This window comes from Hyaena hyaena, unplaced genomic scaffold (genome assembly GCF_003009895.1).
Source record: "Hyaena hyaena isolate Hyena2069 unplaced genomic scaffold, ASM300989v1 scaffold_60, whole genome shotgun sequence".
NCBI classification, from domain to species: Eukaryota; Metazoa; Chordata; class Mammalia; order Carnivora; family Hyaenidae; genus Hyaena; species Hyaena hyaena.
The window spans coordinates 932,142-950,594 of NW_024080692.1; the positions used below are offsets into that span (position 1 = coordinate 932,142).

An 18,453-nucleotide genomic window follows, 5' to 3' on the forward strand; every position below is an offset into this window, starting at 1 on the left:
TCAGAATTTTGTATACTACCACTATCATTTTGTATCTTAATGGGCATAAATGAAATCCCAAATCTAGTTTAATAAGCATGAAGAATCATGAAGAATAACCACCTACTGATTTTACTACACATGGACCTATAAATAGCTATTGAAATTTCTGTGATTAGGCTGTTTAATAAAGACCAACACCTTATTAAAAGCGTTCTATTATAGAAGACATTACAAATATCTTTTTTAATGCACAAACAGAAGAAACACAGAAAACTATAGGAGCTGCCCTTTGTATGTTTGTCCCTCAGTGTGGACCAAAAATAACTTTGCTTGAGATCGGGCAATCAAAGTCTCGCTTCAGGTATGCTGCTGTTCTCCTGAATGAGAGTCTATGCGATGCAAGTGCATTTTCTCCATGTTTTATCTCCCAGACTGTTTGGTTTTAACTTCTAAAATGTTTACTGCCCTCCTGGATTTTCCAGTCTTGGCCTCTTCCTGTTGTGTGAGAGTCATTCCCTTATTCATTTTAGCATCAGTTTGATTCTTTAACAATTGTGCTTTCAGGAAAAATTCAGATGCTGGGTTCCTTCATATTTACCTTAGGCTTTCTGGTGACAGAAAAGACTGTAAATCACTTGATTCAACAGGAGGTGAGTTGCAAGTAACAAACCAGTTGATAACCATTGCTCTGGAGACCTTAGAGACAGTTGTGCACGGGTCTCCATGTTTGATTCTTCCCTGCGAATACTTTCTCCAACTCCAAACAGGCTCTGAAGACTTTGAACTCCATTTTGCATGCTCTGCCTCGGGAAGAGAGGAAACAACTTCCCTTGTTAGAAGGCCCATGTCATCTGATGTAAGTGATGATGTACGTGTTGAATGACGTAAGGGCAAACCCTCTCTGGATTGTACTACTTCCATCTTTGTTTTCTCTAGACTTGGTGACTTTGTTGATTCCTTTCAGCAAATGTTTGGTGCACCTACCATGTTATCAGGCACTAGGCTATGCAGTGAAGGAAGACTAAGCAAAAAAAAAAAAAACAAAAAAAAAAAAACAAAAAACAAAAAACAAACTGGATCTTGCTAAGCTTTTCTTTTTTAGTAATATGTTTATCAGGTTTGTGAACTGAAATGCTTTCTTGGGCTATAGATCATTTTTTCCACTGTGGATGTGAGTTAAATTGGTGACTCCTGAGAAAGTGTTCAGAGGACCGACTCTGATGCCAGAAATGGGGCTTCGAATCCTGGTTTTGGCACCTGTTTGCTCACCTGCAAGATGGAGCCGATGATAACCCTTGATAGTTGTTCTACAGGTTGAATCAAGCAATTCTTTGAAGTGAAGAGCTTGTTATCTGGTAAAGAACAAATGCTCAAAGGCAACCAACTTTTAGTTATACCAGTGAAGCATGGAATTTGTATTTTTCAACAATGAAAAAAAATCAATGAATTTTTAAATGTCTTGACCGCATTACAATTCTGTAGTTCTTAGGGCATTGAAATTTGGAGTTACGGTTGTAATATGTGGCTATGGAAGGGGCAAAACCAGGACCCCATTTTAAAATTTAAACCTAAATCTGTGACCATGCTATCTGCTACCAACCAGCATCGTTGACCTGGTGCGGCACACCCTTGTTTATGTGACAAGCAGCCATGACTGGTGACATGAAGGGCAACCACGTTTGTCATATTTAGGCCCAAATGATGTGATTGGTGAGCATGGAGCCCACTGCTACCACGTTTGTCCATTTGACTAGTGTGCAGGTTGTAGTTTTCTATTTCCTAAAAAAAATACTCAACAATCCAAAAACGATTAGTTTAATCATTACTCTGAGTGAACTATTTGGATTTGGGGAACAACTGACCCGATGTTCTCTCAGAAGTTTTCAAGCTAATTCTATGGTCCCACCGCTTGTTTGTTCTAGAAAGTCTGGAATGTTCTGGACTTCAGGTGAAATAAAACGTCTGCAAGCACAAAGCAGTGGTACTATTCTAGGGCCTCTTTAATTTTCTTTTTAAAAAATCACTTTATGAGAAACTGAAGTAAAGATTTCTTGGCCAATCTATTTAAAATGAGCATTATTTCAGATATTAAAAGATCATCATATTTGTTGACATTTAACTAATTGAAATTGTTAAGATATAATAGGGGGATTTACTGTAATGTACTAAGTTAACCATATTACATCTAATAAAGGATACATTTGTTGGTTTTTTAATGTTTATCTATATTTGAGTGAGAGGGGGGAGGGAGAGGCAAGGAATCACAACCAAGCTCCATGCTATCAGCTGTGAGCCTGAGGTGGGGCTCAAATTCCCAACCCGTGAGATCACGACCTGAGTGGAAATCAAGAGTCAGATACTTAACCACCTGAGCCACCCAGGGTTCCCCCCTCACCCCCTGCTTCATTTGTCAGTTTTTAAAAGCAGGTCAAGAGCACATTAGGAAGATTCAGCACCGGGGTGCCTGGGTGGTGCAGTCGGTTTAGCGTCTGACTTCAGCTCAGGTTATAATTTCACGGTTGAGCTCATGGGTTGAGGCCCCACATTGGGCTCTGTGGTGCTGACCTCTCAGAGCCTGGAGCCTGCTTTATTTTCTGTGTCTCCCTCTCTTTGCCCCTGCCCAGCTTGCAGAGTGTGTGTGTGTGTGTGTGTGTGTGTGTGTGTGTGTGTGTGTACACGTGCCTCTTTCTCTCTCTCTCTCTCAAAAATAAACATTAAAAAACTAAACATTCCGAGTCTACTGTATCATTTCTTTCAGGTGTAAACTTTAAGGAAAAAAAAATCATATAAGAAATATATCCTCCTACATTGATGAGGTGATTATAAAATTCCAGAATCTTCTGACATCATCCAATTGAATTCACCTCACAGAAGGAGAAATAGAAACTCAGAATATACAGTAACTCTAGCTTCTTATAAAAGGTGGATTTAACTCAATAATACAAAGAGTTTTTCCATAAAAATGTATTCTTGACATTTAAGAAATCCTGGTGCTGAGTTTGCAATAACTTCAAAAATATACATCTTGATTTTTCAATTTTAATGTCAATTTAGTAAAGTTTTATGTATGTTCATTCACTTCAGTAAAATGTTAATTTGTCTAAATCTTTCAGGAAAGACCTTGCAAGGACAATCTTGACTGTGGGTGGTAAGAAGTGTTTAGAATTTTAAATATTAGAGTATTTTATATTGGCTATTTGGGGTTCTATGAGCATCTTGGGACTGTGGTAATAAATTGTGGTTAAGTTAAAAATAGGAATTAGCACTTCATCTGTAATTTACTCTGAAAGGCTTTAGCATGCTGAAAGCCATAAAGAATAATTCAAATACTCATTATTCATCAACCAATCTAGTCAGATTTTCATTTTGCTACATTTGCTTCAAGTCTTTATTAAGTAGAATCAGTTACATGTAAAGCCCCCTGTGTACCTGTCCCTGATTCCCTTCTCTCCAACGGTAGAGCTAATCCTTGACTTAGATCTGGTTTTCATTCTAAAAGAGGCTTTTATACCTTTATTCTACGTATTCATAAGCAACATCTATTGCTTTACAAATTTTAAAAGCATTCTGTAAAAGTCTTCCTGTTGTATATATCCAGCTGCAAGGTGACTTTTGCTCTTAAAATTATTTGAAATTGAAATGTATGTAGTTCTTATCCATTGTGAAATGCCATAATTTACCTTGGGCTTTTATTTTTGTAGTATTTTGTAAGGCTGTTTGAGGAGCTGCTTTTTAATATTTTAATATATCTAAAATAAATGCCTTTGCATCTTATAAATTGTTATATGCTGGCTTATTTAGATTTTTCTAAGGTTTCTTAAATATTTACATAATGATCCAGGTTACTTTATAATGCTTATTACTATAACCTACAATGTTAGTCTTCCATTTCTTAGAGCAGTGCTAATTTGGAGAACTTTCTTTTCTTTTGCTTTGTGCCCATCCTGGAATGATCTAGGTCTATCGTGCTTTTAATCTCTAGATTATGACCAGCAGGTTGCTCTTTCTGAAGCACTGTGTAGACTGACCTTGAAAAAATCAAGGGGTGACCTTGTCCATCAGTGGTTTGAAGATGACCTCATTGCAGAAGCTTTCAAAGAAATTAAGGATCGAGAATTTGAGACGGTAAGATTCCTGGTTCTCAAAATTCCATTTGATCAATACTTGTTCAGCATCCTCCGTGTTTTCCTGAGCATTGGGCTCAGGGGAGGAATTTTTCTTAAATGTGATTAAGCTTCCTGTTTCCCATTTCTGTGAAGTGATTTGAGGACCATGTGAACACCATATTTGTGGGCCAAACATGGATCTACAGATAAGGCTTCTCTATAGGTAACTTATACTGGACACAAAACAATGTAATTAGGTTGGATCCAGTTAGAACATGAAGTAGGGAGCGATTTTAGCAAACCTCAGTTGGTAGACAGAGCTGGAAAAGAAAGGAATGTGCATTGCAGCCTTGGACAGAGCAGCTGGGAAGATGAGGGAAGGCTGAAATTGCATGGGGTGCTCTATAGTTTGGAGGAATAATAATTTTCAGTGTTTTCCATGCAATCTAGCTCATGGTGATTATATCCTTAAGTAGCACAAAAATAGCCTATAGCTTTGCTGCATACTCCCCCCTCATCTTAAAATAGCAAAAATGTTTTTCCTCTTCCAAAAAGTTCTTAAAATGAGGGTTAGGCCCTTAAGAAAAGGTAAAATTCTTAATAACCATGAAATTGTTGAACCAAGCCTTTCTAGTCAACACTGCTATGTAATTAGAACTTTATGAAATCTGAATTCTTAAATACATTATTGAAAATATATTTAACTTTGAGCCTATTTCCAGATACACAGTAGGTGTTTAGCCAGTTTTCTGTTTGATCTAAATGGAAAGACCATAAGCTTCAGGTTTGAGTAGCACCTCCCTGGCTTATATGATGTATGTATTTTTATAAGGTAGTTGACTTTGGAAGCCTTAGGGTATCATCTGTGAAATAGGAATAAAAGCCACCTTAACATTGTGAGAACTGAATGAGAGAAACCAAAAGTGCTTGGGATGTTGTGGACACTCAGATGCTAGTTTCCTTTTTCCTCTGTGTCGTTCCCTCATCTACAGGGAATTTTCATGAAAACGGGTCAAAAGTAATGTTTCTCAAAGCCTTTTCCCCACAGAGCCATGCACTTCTTAATTGAACCTCTTTGAGGTCCAGACCTCCATTACTGCTGTGTACTTAGTGCTGAATAAAGATCGGATGTGCAGATACAGGACAACAGCCAGTCCTTTGTAGGAAAAGGGACAAAAGCCTGAGTTGGTGTCTGGTCAGATTTAGTATTTTGGGGGCAACAGATTTACCTTTCTACTAGCTTCTAGCTTCTGGTCAGAAGAACTCTAAAAAATAATCCTTATTCTCTGAACCAGTATCCGGAAAGAGAAACTAGGAAGGAATGGGATAGAGAACTCCTGATAAGGAAAAATGGCAGTAGATAACACCCTCAGATAAACCCAAAGGGGGTAAGTTTATGTGTTTGTGGTTGGCTTGTGCTGGGCAGATGTTGGCAAGATGGACGCCTGGTGGGTTGGCGAAACGAATCTAGGTTACTAGTTAAATGTATTTCTTTCTCTTAACCCAGTGAAACATAACTGTGCATATAATTTTTGGAGACTTAAAGCATTCCTCAGCTGAAAATCTGCAGCCTGGGTGTTCCCTCCAGGATTTGAGTCTGAAGCTGCCTCTTTATAACAAAGTATTGTTTTAATTAACCTAAAATAATGAATCTTGGTGAAACCTTGATGTTACTGGGTCCTGGGAATTTCAAAGCAAACACTAGCTGCTTCATGCCAGCAAAAATAGTTTTTAAATAAGACCTCTTTTTTTTAAAGTTTGCATTATTTCCTTTGAAGGATAGTAGACGGTTTCTCAATCACCTAAACAACAGACTTGGTGATGAAAGAAGGTAAGATATTTCTCTGGGTGTTATTTTATTGACTAGCTGTCTTCTGAAATGTCTAATATTAAAGAAAAATCTAAGACTTATTTCAGGAGAGGTCATAGGATACATAACTTATTAATCACTAATGAATTATTCATTGAATAGAAATATCAGTAGATCCATTCTCCTTAGTGATTCCGAAGATTAGATCCATTCTTCCTAGTGATTCACTTGTATGTGTTTATCTCTACCAGTGTTTTAACACATTTACTTATAACTTGGAAAATCTTTAACACATCCTCTAGAAGATTTTATGAACAGTGACTTCTTGAAGGTTTGAGGCACTGGAGATAAGTCTATTAAAAAGTCCTTGATGAGAATTTGCTGAATTCACGCCTACCTTTGGGAATCTTGCCACACAACCAGACTGAGACTTAGTACCAGTAAACCTGGCTTGCAAACTGCCAGATGGAGACTAGAGACCTACTCCTAGCTGTATCCACCTGCAGGTTTGAGAGCCTTGTCCATACTTAATGCCAAGAGACTGAATTGCCTGCCCTAGTCATAAATTCTTGTTCTAGAACATCTGTAGGCTATATTTGGGCTCCAATCACATTTTATTTTGCTTTTTTAATTGTGAAGTGTTTTGCAGGGTCTACTCATTTCCATGTATTGCTGCTTTTGCTGATGGGCATGAGGTAGGTTTATCTCTGGGGCTCGGAGAGTGGCATATAACGTAACCCATAGTTAGAAATCCATAATGAGGCCCAAACTTCTCTCCCCACACAGAGGGTTTTTTTTTTTTTTTTTTGAAAAGGAAGTTTACTTCTAGAGGCTGAAACTCTGAAGACTTTCTTCTTCTTTTGATCCTACCATACTGGGGTCGTTTACTAATACGTTTAAGGACCCTACTGTTACTACTAGATGCAGGAATTTTAAGGTTGATACTGTGTTAATGAGGTCAGTCACAGGAATCTGGCCTTACTTTACCCTATTAATGAATACCATTATTCATGCCTGGATTGCAGGAGAAAGGGCAATTCCCTTGCTGCTTTCCATCCAATTGATACTCCCCACTTGATCCACAGAAATTGGGAGCACTCTTTTCTCTAGGTCGTTCTACCTTGTACTGCATAGTCTAAAGGTGAGCAGTCGCTTTTCACTACCCCTTTTGTTTTTTAAAGGAACAGTATCAACATATAGCACCTCCACTGGGGATAAAGTCTTCAAAGATCTTTGAACCTTGATTCTGTTGAGGTTTCCTGGACCTGCAAAATGTCCTAATTAACTATATCTTTGTTCTCGGTTCAGATCTCCTTTCTTGGCCTCTGAGCCTTTAACTCATGACTATACCACAAGTTTCTCATCCCTAGAACTGATTTTAGTAGCCTCTTTGATTCCTTTATCTCCATTCTTTGCTGTTATCCTAAGGTTCCAATATCTGCTTGCTATTTTTTTCCCCATGGGGACTTCTAAATTTCCATCAGTTTCAATCAAGTCCCTGAAACTGGCTTCCAGTAACATCCATTATAGGTTAAAACCTTCATTCAACTCTATAGCCATTAAAAAGTAGGTACCTATGATGGAAAGATGTCCAAGAAATACCATTTTCAGAAAAGCAAGTGGTACAGTAGTAAGTCTAGTGTTTTTTCCATTGTTGAGGAATAAAAACTCCCTGATAGGTCTAGAAAACAGGTGGGAGGAAATATAGGTATTGTTAATGTGCCCATAGAATGGTTTGAACGGAACTGAAAGCCAGAGAAGGACACATATACTGTTTCTATAAAGGTCCTACTGTTTGAAGCTTAAATAAATAAATATATATATGCTTATAGTAAGCAATTAAAATGATTTGAACTCAAGTCTTAGCTCTGCTTTAATGGATATAGTAAGTTAGATAGCAAATAATCACTTATATTTGATCATAATACCTCCTTCTCCAGAAGTTTCCATGCACCTGCAGTATGGATTGTTGCTGCTTCAACATAATGACTATTTTTTCATAATTTTTAAAAATTTTTTAATGTTTTATTTCTGAGAGAGCGGGTGAGCAGGGGAGGGTCAGAGAGAAGGTATTTTTTCATGATTCTTACTGGGGGGGGGGAGAAAGTTTGTGTAGATAGTCTGCAGACATTTAAACATCTTTAAATGTTAAAGTAAGGATAGTGGTTGTGTTCCCCACCCCACCCCCCGAAATAACGGAGTTATATAAAGTTGAGGCCTACCTGTTGTTTTGCAGAAAAGAGGAAGACCATAAAGACCTACTATAATGTTAGGATAGTGTTTTTTCTATGAAGAGCAGAAGTTTTTAGTGAAATAAGTTTCATCTGATCCTTTAACATGACATCTGTTTGAAATTCTATATTACAGATGAGAAAACCAGATGATGAAAAATTAGAGAAATTTTGGATTGATTTCAACCTCGGAAGTCAGAGTATAACTTTTTACATAGACAATACTAAGGTGACTACATTTGAATCCTATTTAAACCTAAGTGCTTAGAGATTGTTCATATGCAGGTATATTATGTGCTCATTAACTTTTTTTCCCCCAAGAGTGCCCTGTGGGACTCAGTGAGAATTTTGAAGGAAGCAGTGATTAATTTCAGCATAATAGGTAAGATGGTTAATTCTAACCTACTCTAGATTTAGTTCTGATTCTAGAGCAGACTTGATTCATTGAGTTAGAAGGGAGATGGTGTAGTGCAGTGGAAGGAACGCCATGCTCTGGGCCAGGATGTAGAGGTATGAGGTTGACCACTCCTTCACTTTATGATTTTAGGATTCAGTTGCTTACCTGGTTTTCTCATTGTAAGAAGAGTTTATCAAGGTCTTAAAAATAGAATCACACTACGAACCAGAAATTTTACTTTTGGGTACATATCCAGAAGAAATAAAAGCAGGACTTGAGATATTTACATACCTGTGTTCATTGCAGCATTATTTGCAATAGCCAAGAGGTGGAAGCGACCAAAATGTCCATCTACACATGAGTCAAGAAAAGTGTGTGTGTGTTTGTGTGTGTATATATATGATGGAGTACTATTCAGCTTTAAAAAGAAAGTCTGACACCTGCCACAACATGGATGAACCTTCAGGACATTATGTTAAGTGAATAGGCCAGTCACTACAAGACAAATATTGTAGATTCCACTTATAGGGTGTCTAGAATAATGAAATTGATAGAGACAGGAAATAGAATGGTGGTTTTCAGGGGCTACGGAAAGGGGAAAGTTCTGGTGATCTGTACAACAGTGAATAAACTTAATGCTACTGAAATATACACTTAAAAATGGTTAACATGGTAAATGTTTTATACCATGACTTAAAAAAAAAAAAAAAGTTATAGTACCTGCCGTCCTTCCCCCAGAAATTTATAGTAACTATTGATGAGTTCGTGTAGGTATATCCACTTGTATCTAAATATTAGCTCTCTGACTCCCCCCTACCCCCCCAAACCTCCATCACACTCCTTTCTTCTAGGTTGGTAAGTAATGTTGAGGGGCATGAAATCCAGGAGTTACCCTTTCTTGAGTGGGGGCCACATCATCTCTTCATGTATCAATGGACATTTGGCTATGTCCGTAATCTGGCTATTGTAAATAATGCTGCAATAAACCCAAGGTGCATAGGTCTTTTTGAATTAATGTTTTTGTATTCTCTGGGTAAATACACAGTAGTGGAATTACTAGATTTTTCTCATAATCCTATTTTTAACTTTTTAAGGAACCTCCATATTGTTTTCCACACTGCCTGTACCACTTTGCATTCCCACAGTGCAAGAGCATTCCTTTTTCTCACCTCCTTGCGAATTCTTGTTTCTTAGGTTGATTTTAGCCATGCTGACAGGTGTGAGGTGAGATCACTTTTGATTTGCATAGCCCTAATGAGTGATGTTGAGCATCTTTTCAGGTGTCTGTTGGCCATCTGTAGGTCATCTTTGGAGAAATGTCTATTCATGTTGTCTGCCCAGTTTTTAATTGCATTATTTGTTTTTTGGGTGTTGTATCAGTTCTTTATATATCTTGGATACTAATCCTTTATCAAATATGTCATTTGTAAATATCTTCTCTCATTCCATAGGTTGCCTTTTAGTTTCGTTGATTGTTTTCTTCTCTGTGCAGAAGTTTTGTTTTCCTTGCCTCAAAACCTATCTAAAAAAATCTTGGTATGGCTGATGTCAGAGACCTTATTGTCTGGGCTCTTTTCTAGCATTATTGTTTTAGGTATCACATTTAGGTCTTGAATTCATTTTGAGCTTATTTTTGTATGTGATGCAAGAAAGTGTCTAGTTTCCCCAGTACCAATTATTGAAGAGTGTCTTTTTCCAACTGGATATTTCCTGCTTTGTTGAAGGTTAATTGACCATATAATATAATTGACAATGTAATTGACCATATATATAATTAGTAGTTGACCATGCTGTGGGTTAATTTCTGGGTTTTCTTTCTGTTCCATTGATCTGTGTATCTATTTTTGTGCCAGTACCATATTGCTTTGATTGTTACAGCTTTGTAATACTCCTTGAAGTCCAGAATTATGATGCCTCTGGCTTTGCTTTTCTTTTTCAAGGTTGCCTTGGCTCTTTGGGGTCTTCTGTGGCTCCATACAAATCTTAGGATTGTTTATTCTAGCTCTGTGAAAAATACTGTAACTATTTTGATAGGGATTGCATTCACTTTGTAGATTGCTTTATGTAGTTTGGACATCTTAACAATATTTGTTCCTCCATGAGTATAGATTGTCTTTGTTTCTTTGTGTCATCTTCAATTTCTTTCTTTCTTTTTTTTCCAATTTCTTTAATCAGTGATTTTTTTTTTTTTTTTGGTAGAGTCTCTATCATGAAAGGATTCTTACACTATTGACACAAGAAACCAATATCTGCTTATCATTCCCATTCACATCCTCACCCCAAAAAGCTTACCAATAGTAACAGTAATCCTATATGGTACTTATAAAAATTGCCATTCTGCTAGGCAAAGAGCTCTTTGCCAGACTGCTAAGGTAAAGACCTCCACTTACCTAGCTTGTATGTACATACATTATATACTTTCAGGCAGTGTGATAAAGATCTTTCACCACTGAAGTCTATTCACTTAAGGTCATACGATCAGATAGGCTCTCCCAAGGCTAAGAGACTATCTCATTCCCTACTTTACAGATGAGGATATTAAGACCCAAACTCAAAGCCAGGACTAGAATCCAGATGGGTGATACTTTGACTGTGCTAGGAGTACATATCAGAATTACTGGGGATATTTTTATATATTAAATTTATAAGGCCCTACCTGAGACAGAAAGTTTGGGGTGCATCCTGGGCATGTGTATCTTTGAGTTCCTCAGATGACTGTGTTCAAGGACCTAGGTTGCAGAGGAAATGGGGTGCTCATATATCATTGACAGGAGTTTATATCACTTTTCCCTTTTTTCATAGTTGTATAGAACCAGATAGAAGAATATCCAGTCCTTTCATTCTAATTAAATGAGTATTTTTCAAGGGCCTAATTCCTACTTTAAAACTTTATGCTGGACACTGTGCAAACCAAGATAATACTTTGTGGATCTATTATGCATTAGATCCCGACCTGGGCTTCATGAAATGAAGAAAACTCCCCATTTCTTAGTTTTCAAATAAGAAAACTCCCCATAATCCCCCTTTGCCATGAGACATAGCTCTGATCATCCAGCTATTGATAAAATAAAGAAGGTAGCAAATCAATGGATCAAAACGTTAAGATAGAGATGCCTGATGGAAATCACCACATACCCACCCTAAGGGAAAACTGGCCTATCTCCCCCTATAGTTATACTCAGACCAGCACAGATAGCCCCTAACCATCTGTTACAACTGAAAGCCTCAGTTATCTGTCCTTAGAAGTCAAAATCCGTCAGGGCTAAAGTTGTTCCTTCTTAAAAACACAAGAGGCAGTGTCTACAACTAGTCCTTTACCATAGCTACTAAGTTGATGACACTTAAATATCAAAGAAAAAAGATTTAAGTCCTTGGTTTGGGTGCCAATGAGACTGGCATAATAGCAGTTGCTGAAAATTCTCTACAACAAAAAGAGTTAGTGCTTCATAAAATTAAATTAAGGGTTTATTTTTTTCTTGACAGTTCAGCTAACTCTTCCCTGAAGTGCTGTATGGAAATTGCATAGCTTTTCAGCTCTGCTTGCTTCAGTGCTTCCTGGAAGATCTTTTACCTGTGTATATTCTTCTGTGTGCATCAGAATTGCAGCTAGATTATTGAGCAGTGTATGTAGCTCAGGCTTTTCTGTCTCACCAGATCCGATGCCCATTGTACATAAACCCAGGCCTGATCATCCAGGGTGGTAGCCATGTCCCTCATCAGCATGATTGTCTGTGGGTGTCTTTCTCTCCATTGCTTTGTTGCTAAGATAAGTAACTTCCTGTCTTTGCAAGATCAACTACATAATCATACGGTGTGTATTTGTATAAACACCACAAATGTGCTTCTAATAAAAGTGTCAAAGCTGCTTTATTTAATACAATTTCTTTCCAACTTCTTGAAGAAAAATCTGATCAGTTGAAAAATATCCCAGTGCAGTTACTTACAATTTTAAAGTCTTAAAACCTTTCAGTATGTTGATATGCATTTGTATACTTTATTTTGTTAGAAACTGAAAATATGAAGATGCTTATCATTTGCCTGAAGAAGCCTATTAATGTCAGCAACAAAGAAGTGATGAAAATAGAAATCCATTTTGATTTGCAATTCAGCATATTGCAAGCTTCCCTTAAAGCTTTAGGAGAAGACAAACAGGTGGCAAATTTAATTCTCTTTGGTTATTTGAAAATGTTTTAGCATGCTTTCATGTCCTTAACTTTCTTGTTGGGTTCTGATGTGAACATCTCCTCAAGCAGATAGCTTGATCTTTGGAATACCCTATAATTGGGACATGTAAGACACAAAACCCCTTTGTGCCTCAAAATGCTTTTATTCCATTTATTGTGAACAGTTGAAAATTTTCTAGGATAACATTACCACCTCCCAACACTCTTCATGAAGTTTGGAGGATACTTGCTGTGGACTTCTTAGTATTTCCTTCTCTCTCTCCACCCTGAGGACCAAGGAGAATCACTATAAATCTTGTCTCTTAGGGAGTTATGAAATTTTATCCCCTGGTCTTATGGTGAAATGGTCTACACCTCTTCTAGACTGATATGGCTTCCATATCATTGACTGTTTCCTACTGACACACAAGATAAACAAAGGTTTTCCCTAGCACAGACGATAGGCAGAGCAAAGAAATTTGTGACAAGAACTATGATATTATGGTAATGGCCGATAGGTGGTTAAATTAAGAAATCAGGGAGGAAGCCTTGGGCCCATTTGCTTTTGGTATTGAGTTGCATATGGAGACATTTTATATACTGTAAAGTGCTCTGTGGTAGTGTTTCCAAAGACTCCCTCTATGAAAAGACCATTTTATGGATAAGGATGAGAAAAAGTGGAGAATGTATCATTTACTAAAAAATTACCTCATATAACATATTACATATGAATTGGCTTAACACTGATGCTAGATAGGCTAAGGTCCCCAGAGAGAGGGTGTATGGCCCTTTACCAAGAAAGAGGGCTGTGGCTTTATGGGAGAAAGAACATAAGAGCAAGCCATTTAGAGAAAGGGACAAAGATTTATTAAACCTAGAAATAAGAAAAGAGCTACTTCACAAAGTAGTGGCCTTTCCTCCAAGGTGAGGACAAGGGACCCCCACTTTGCCTCTGGCAAAGGGTTTTATGTTTTTCCAAATACCTAACTATATGGAGGGACTGTTAAACTTTGGGTTTATCATGTACACTGGGAAGTAAGTCTATTTTCCTAGGGTTGTGAGATTACCTACAGGGAGCAATTTTAACAATGTCTGGCCTCTGCCTTTTACTGCCAGTTGGAATGCAGTCTTCTGGTCTTCCGTGAGTCAGATCATAGGACTCCTTTTATGGCTTGCTGACAGTTAGGTTAAGAGTCAGTCTAAAACTAAAATGACTTTGCTTTGGTGAACTAGTCCTCTGGGCCTCCCTTCCTTTCTGCCTCAACACTAAAGATTTCCTTTATTCAATGAAAAATTTCAGGGGGCTCCTGGGTGGCTCAGTCCATTAAGCATCTGACTCTTGATTTCAGCTCAGGTCCTGATATCCTGGTTTATAGGATCAAGCCCTGCATTGGAGTCTGTGCTGACATAGCCAAGCTGAGCCTGCCTGGGATTATCTCTTTCCCTTTCTCCCTGCCCCTATCCTGTTCATTCTCTTAAAATAAATAAATGTTAAAAATAACAAAAAGAAAAATTGTATGTATTTCCATATCTCCCAAAGTGAATACAATTTTTTGGGTTAGAACTAAGGTATGCATGCTTATTAAGCTGCAGTTCCTGGACTGTGAGGCCCTAGTGAGGAAGGAGTGGGGTCGGAGAAACCCTACAGTGGGGATCTCCCTGCAGTCTCTTCTTGCGAGATTCAGTCTCCGTGTGAAACAGGAGTTAGAAGTTAATAAGGGGTCAGACTTGGGTCAGAGGATAGAGAGGCTGTGAAGACCCCAGGATGGGGTACGCGAGAAGGGAAGTGGTCAGCCAGAGCTAGTCCTGGAGGGAAGGGGGTTAGAGAGGTGGAAACAGTATAATATCCTTCAAAAGAAAACAAGCCAAAGATTGACTAACTTTGAATTTATCAGTGTGCTGTGTTCCAAGCTTTAGATGTTCCTTAAATTTTAAGAGTTGAGTCCTTTTTAAAGGTCACGTGGATTTTGGCTTGCATTTCAGATCTTGTCTGGCCAGAAAAGAAGCTCCTCAGAACTTTCTGGTAAATCTGAGAAAGCAGACACTGACATTCCTAGCAGTCATGAAAGAGAGACAGGTATACTGGGAAATAAAATTTCTTACTCTGAATTCCCTTAAAAACACTAATAAAACCTTGCTTGGAAGAGGTCCCTGAAAGCCTGTGGTTCTGTAAAAGTAATAAATGTTCTACTGTCCCTACAGAGAAAGAAAAGTTGCTAACACCTCGAATCATTTTCCCAACCCGATAAATTCTCTTGTGGGTCAATGGAAATGAAAAAAGGAGAAAATGATAGGGGTGCCTGGAGGCAGAAGATGGGGGCATGGAAAGGGCTTGGTTATAGATCCTGTATCTATTTAATTAGAGTTAAATCCCAAAGCTCTTTCTAAAAGTGCAGCTAGATTTCAAACTTGAGGTTTGAGACCGGATGTAATTACCAGCTTTTCGCAATAGATGGCGATGTACTATCAGCATGGGCGTCCCATGAAGAACAATGGGAGAATGTGGTTACCACTTCTAATGCTCTTTTCTCTGTGTATAGGCTGGACAGAAGAATCTACCAAGCTGGCCGAGTTCATGAGTGCAGGAGACGACCACCGCCCAATAGCTCTCCCCTTAAATGACCAGTCTGAGCCTGTTGTGAGTATGGGATGCTGGGCACAAGGTTCTTAACTGTGGAACCACTGTGGAAGCCACCCCTCCTGGCTTGTAGTCCATTTTTTTCCAGACCAACAGATTTCTCCTCTTTTTTTTTTTTTTTTTTTGGATGGGGGTGGGGGTCATTCCTCTCCTAGATTATTTTTGCATGCCATGTTCCTGGGTTCTCTGCTCTCAGACAAGTTGGCTCTCCCAAGGAATATGTGACTTGGCTGGCTCTGCCTCATTCCCTCACTTGGGATCTGGAGACGGAGATCTAGGGAAAAGAGTCTAATGTTTAGAGGGAGACCTGGCTTTCACTTACTAGATACAGGAACTTGGGAAAATTAACATCACTGAGTCTGAGGCGTCTCCTCTATAAAATGGAGATAATAGCTGGTTCATACTGTAGCCCTCCCAGATGTTAGACATACTTCTTTTTTTCATCCTAACACACTTCTTGACATGCACTGGGTATTCAGTCCAGACCTCCTTTTGTTTATATGTGATGACGTGGAGATTATATAGAAGTGTAATGAGTGTTTCTGATAGTGGCAAATTTTTGCCTGAGAGTGAATGTCAAGTTTTTGGAACAGCCAACAGTCATTAGGAGCCACATCTAATAAGAAGCCTGGTATCTCCTTATTTAGTAGAAATGCTTTTTCTTTGGATGTGTAAAGTCGTTCCCAAAGCATTTCAAAAGAGGGACTTCAAAGGCACCGTAACTACTTTTTTCTACAGCAAACAAACACAGAAGATAGTTCACCTGAAATATCGAAACTAGATGATCTGCAACAAGGTCAGATGTTTTAAAATGTATTCTAAGGCTTGAGTATTGCGCTTCAATGTTTACTTGAAAAGCTTAATTTTTGTTTTTAATTTTCATGATTGGAAGTTACTTCAAAATACGAACATTCTTCAGATTTACAAGAACCATCAGTAAAAACTCAGGATCCTAAATTAAATGACAAACCTAGGTATGCAGTTTTCTTAAAAATTAATGTTTATTTTTTCAGTCCAATGATCTACCACTAAGCTATACCCTCTAATGTTTGGTTTTGAGAGAGACAGAGTACAAGTGGGGGAGAGGCGGAGAGAGTGGGAGACACAGAATCTGAATCAGGCTCCAGGCTCTGAGCTGTCAGCACAGAGCCTGACACAGGGCTCGAACCCACAAACCGTGAGATCATGACCTGAGCGAAAGTCGGATATCTGACTGAGCCACCCAGGTGCCCTGCGATTTTCAAAATTAATAAGCCATATTGACTGCTATTAGTGTGACGAGTTAATATATAATTCAGTGTTCTGGGCTTTCCCTCTGTTCTGTGTCTGGCCACACCCCACATGAGGAGAGAGTATTGTGTGCAGTTTTCTATATAAGGATTTGCTGGTTTCTGCGGCAAAACACTGAATTATTTCCAGCCCAGGAAACATGTATCCACTTAGCATTAATTTGCCACTTTTCCATATAGGCCTATGAAGAATGGGTCATAAGACCTGTAATTTTTAGAGCTTTGAGATCATTGAAATAAAATTGTATATTTTTAAAGCGTGGAGTTTGAGTTTTGACATGTCTACACCTAGCACCATCACTGCAATCAAGATAATGAACATATCTGTCTCTAAGATGCTCTTGCCCCTTTAAATCTTTCCCTTCCCTTTCCATCCTCCCTACCTGCCCCTTGCAATCACCGATCTGCTTTTTGCCATGATAGATTTTTTTGAACTGCAAACTCCTCTATCAGTGGAATGCAAGGATATGCCCTTTTGTGTGCCTGGGTGGCTCAGTGGTTGAGCATCTGACTTTGGCTCCAGTCACAGTCTCATGGTTTGTGAGTTCTAGCCCCATATCAGGCTCTCTGCTATCAGCACTGAGCCTGCTTTGATCCTGTGTCCCCCCTCTCTCTGCACCTCCCCCACTGATGCGTGCGCGCGCGCTCTCTCTCTCAAAAATAAATATTAGAAGTATGCACTTTTTTCCTCCCAGTGTCTTTCATTCAGCATAATTGTTTTGAAATATACCCATATTGTGAGTATCAATATTTCATGCTTTCATATTGCCAAGTAATCCTTTGTGGATATACCATAATGTGTTTATCCAGTCACCTGTTGATGGCCATTTGAGTTTCCAGGGTCTGGTTATAAGTAAAGAACTTGGGATCACATAGAAGTCTTTGTATGGACATGTATTTTCTCTGGAGTAAATGCATAGGAATGGAATTACTAGATCATGGTTGGTGTACATTTAATTTTTAAAAAGCTGCCAAAACTTTTTCTAATGTGGTTAAACTACTTAACCCTCCACCAACAGTCTTGGAGAGTTCTAGTTGCTCACATTCTTGGTAGTACTTGGTAATGTTAGTCTTTTTTCTTCTTTTTTTTTTAAATATTTTTATTTCTAGGAGAGAGAGAGAGAGAGACAGCGTGAGCAGGGGAGGGTCAGAGAGAGAGGGAGTCACAGACTGAAACAGGCTCCAGGCTCTGAGCTGGCAGTCAGCACAGAGCCCGACGCTGGGCTCAAACCCACAAACTGAGAGATCATGACCTAAGCGAAAGTCGGACGCTCAACCGACTAAGCCACCCAGGCGCCCCAGTCTTTTTTCTTTTTGTTTTATTTATTGCAAGAATGAGAGAGCACATGTGCAAGTTGAGGAGGGGCAGAGAGAAAGGGACAGAGAATCCCAAGTTGACAACATGGAACCCAGTGCAGGGCTTGAGCCCAGGAACTGTGAGATCATGACCTCAGCTGAAATTGAGAGTCACATGCTTAACCTTGAGCCACCCAGGTGTCCCAGTAATGTTAATCTTTTTAATCTTAGCCATTCCAGTGGAAGTGTAGTAGTAGTTCATTGTGGTTCTGACTTGTGTGTCTGTAATGACTAATGGTGTCAAGCATCTCTGTTCATGTGCTCATTTTCCATCTTTCTATATCTTCTTAGGTAATGTATCTAACTCTTTAATAGGAATACTATTAAAAATGAATTATGTGTTTCTTAAAGGTTTCTTTATAAGGGTGCCTGGGTGGTTCAGTCAGCTGAAGCATTGGACTCCACGTTGGCTTAGGTCATGATCTCCTGGTTTGAGGGTTGGAGCCCCAGTTTGTGGCTTAAAGTCCATGTTGAGCTCTGC

At 38.6% G+C, this 18,453-nt stretch overlaps 1 protein-coding gene across 1 annotated transcript in view; it reads left to right on the forward strand.

Annotated features, from left to right (window-relative positions):
* SYCP2L (synaptonemal complex protein 2 like) overlaps positions 1-18,453 on the forward strand; it is a 102,104-nt gene that overhangs the window by 19,820 nt on the left and 63,831 nt on the right. The window contains exons 7-17 of the mRNA XM_039231865.1: positions 547-632; positions 750-838; positions 3,096-3,130; positions 3,965-4,107; positions 5,867-5,919; positions 6,548-6,593; positions 8,266-8,358; positions 8,451-8,511; positions 12,533-12,678; positions 14,673-14,766; positions 15,230-15,327. Of these exons, the coding sequence (XP_039087796.1) occupies positions 547-632; positions 750-838; positions 3,096-3,130; positions 3,965-4,107; positions 5,867-5,919; positions 6,548-6,593; positions 8,266-8,358; positions 8,451-8,511; positions 12,533-12,678; positions 14,673-14,766; positions 15,230-15,327 (944 nt within the window). The remainder of the gene's footprint in view (positions 1-546; positions 633-749; positions 839-3,095; positions 3,131-3,964; positions 4,108-5,866; positions 5,920-6,547; positions 6,594-8,265; positions 8,359-8,450; positions 8,512-12,532; positions 12,679-14,672; positions 14,767-15,229; positions 15,328-18,453) is intronic.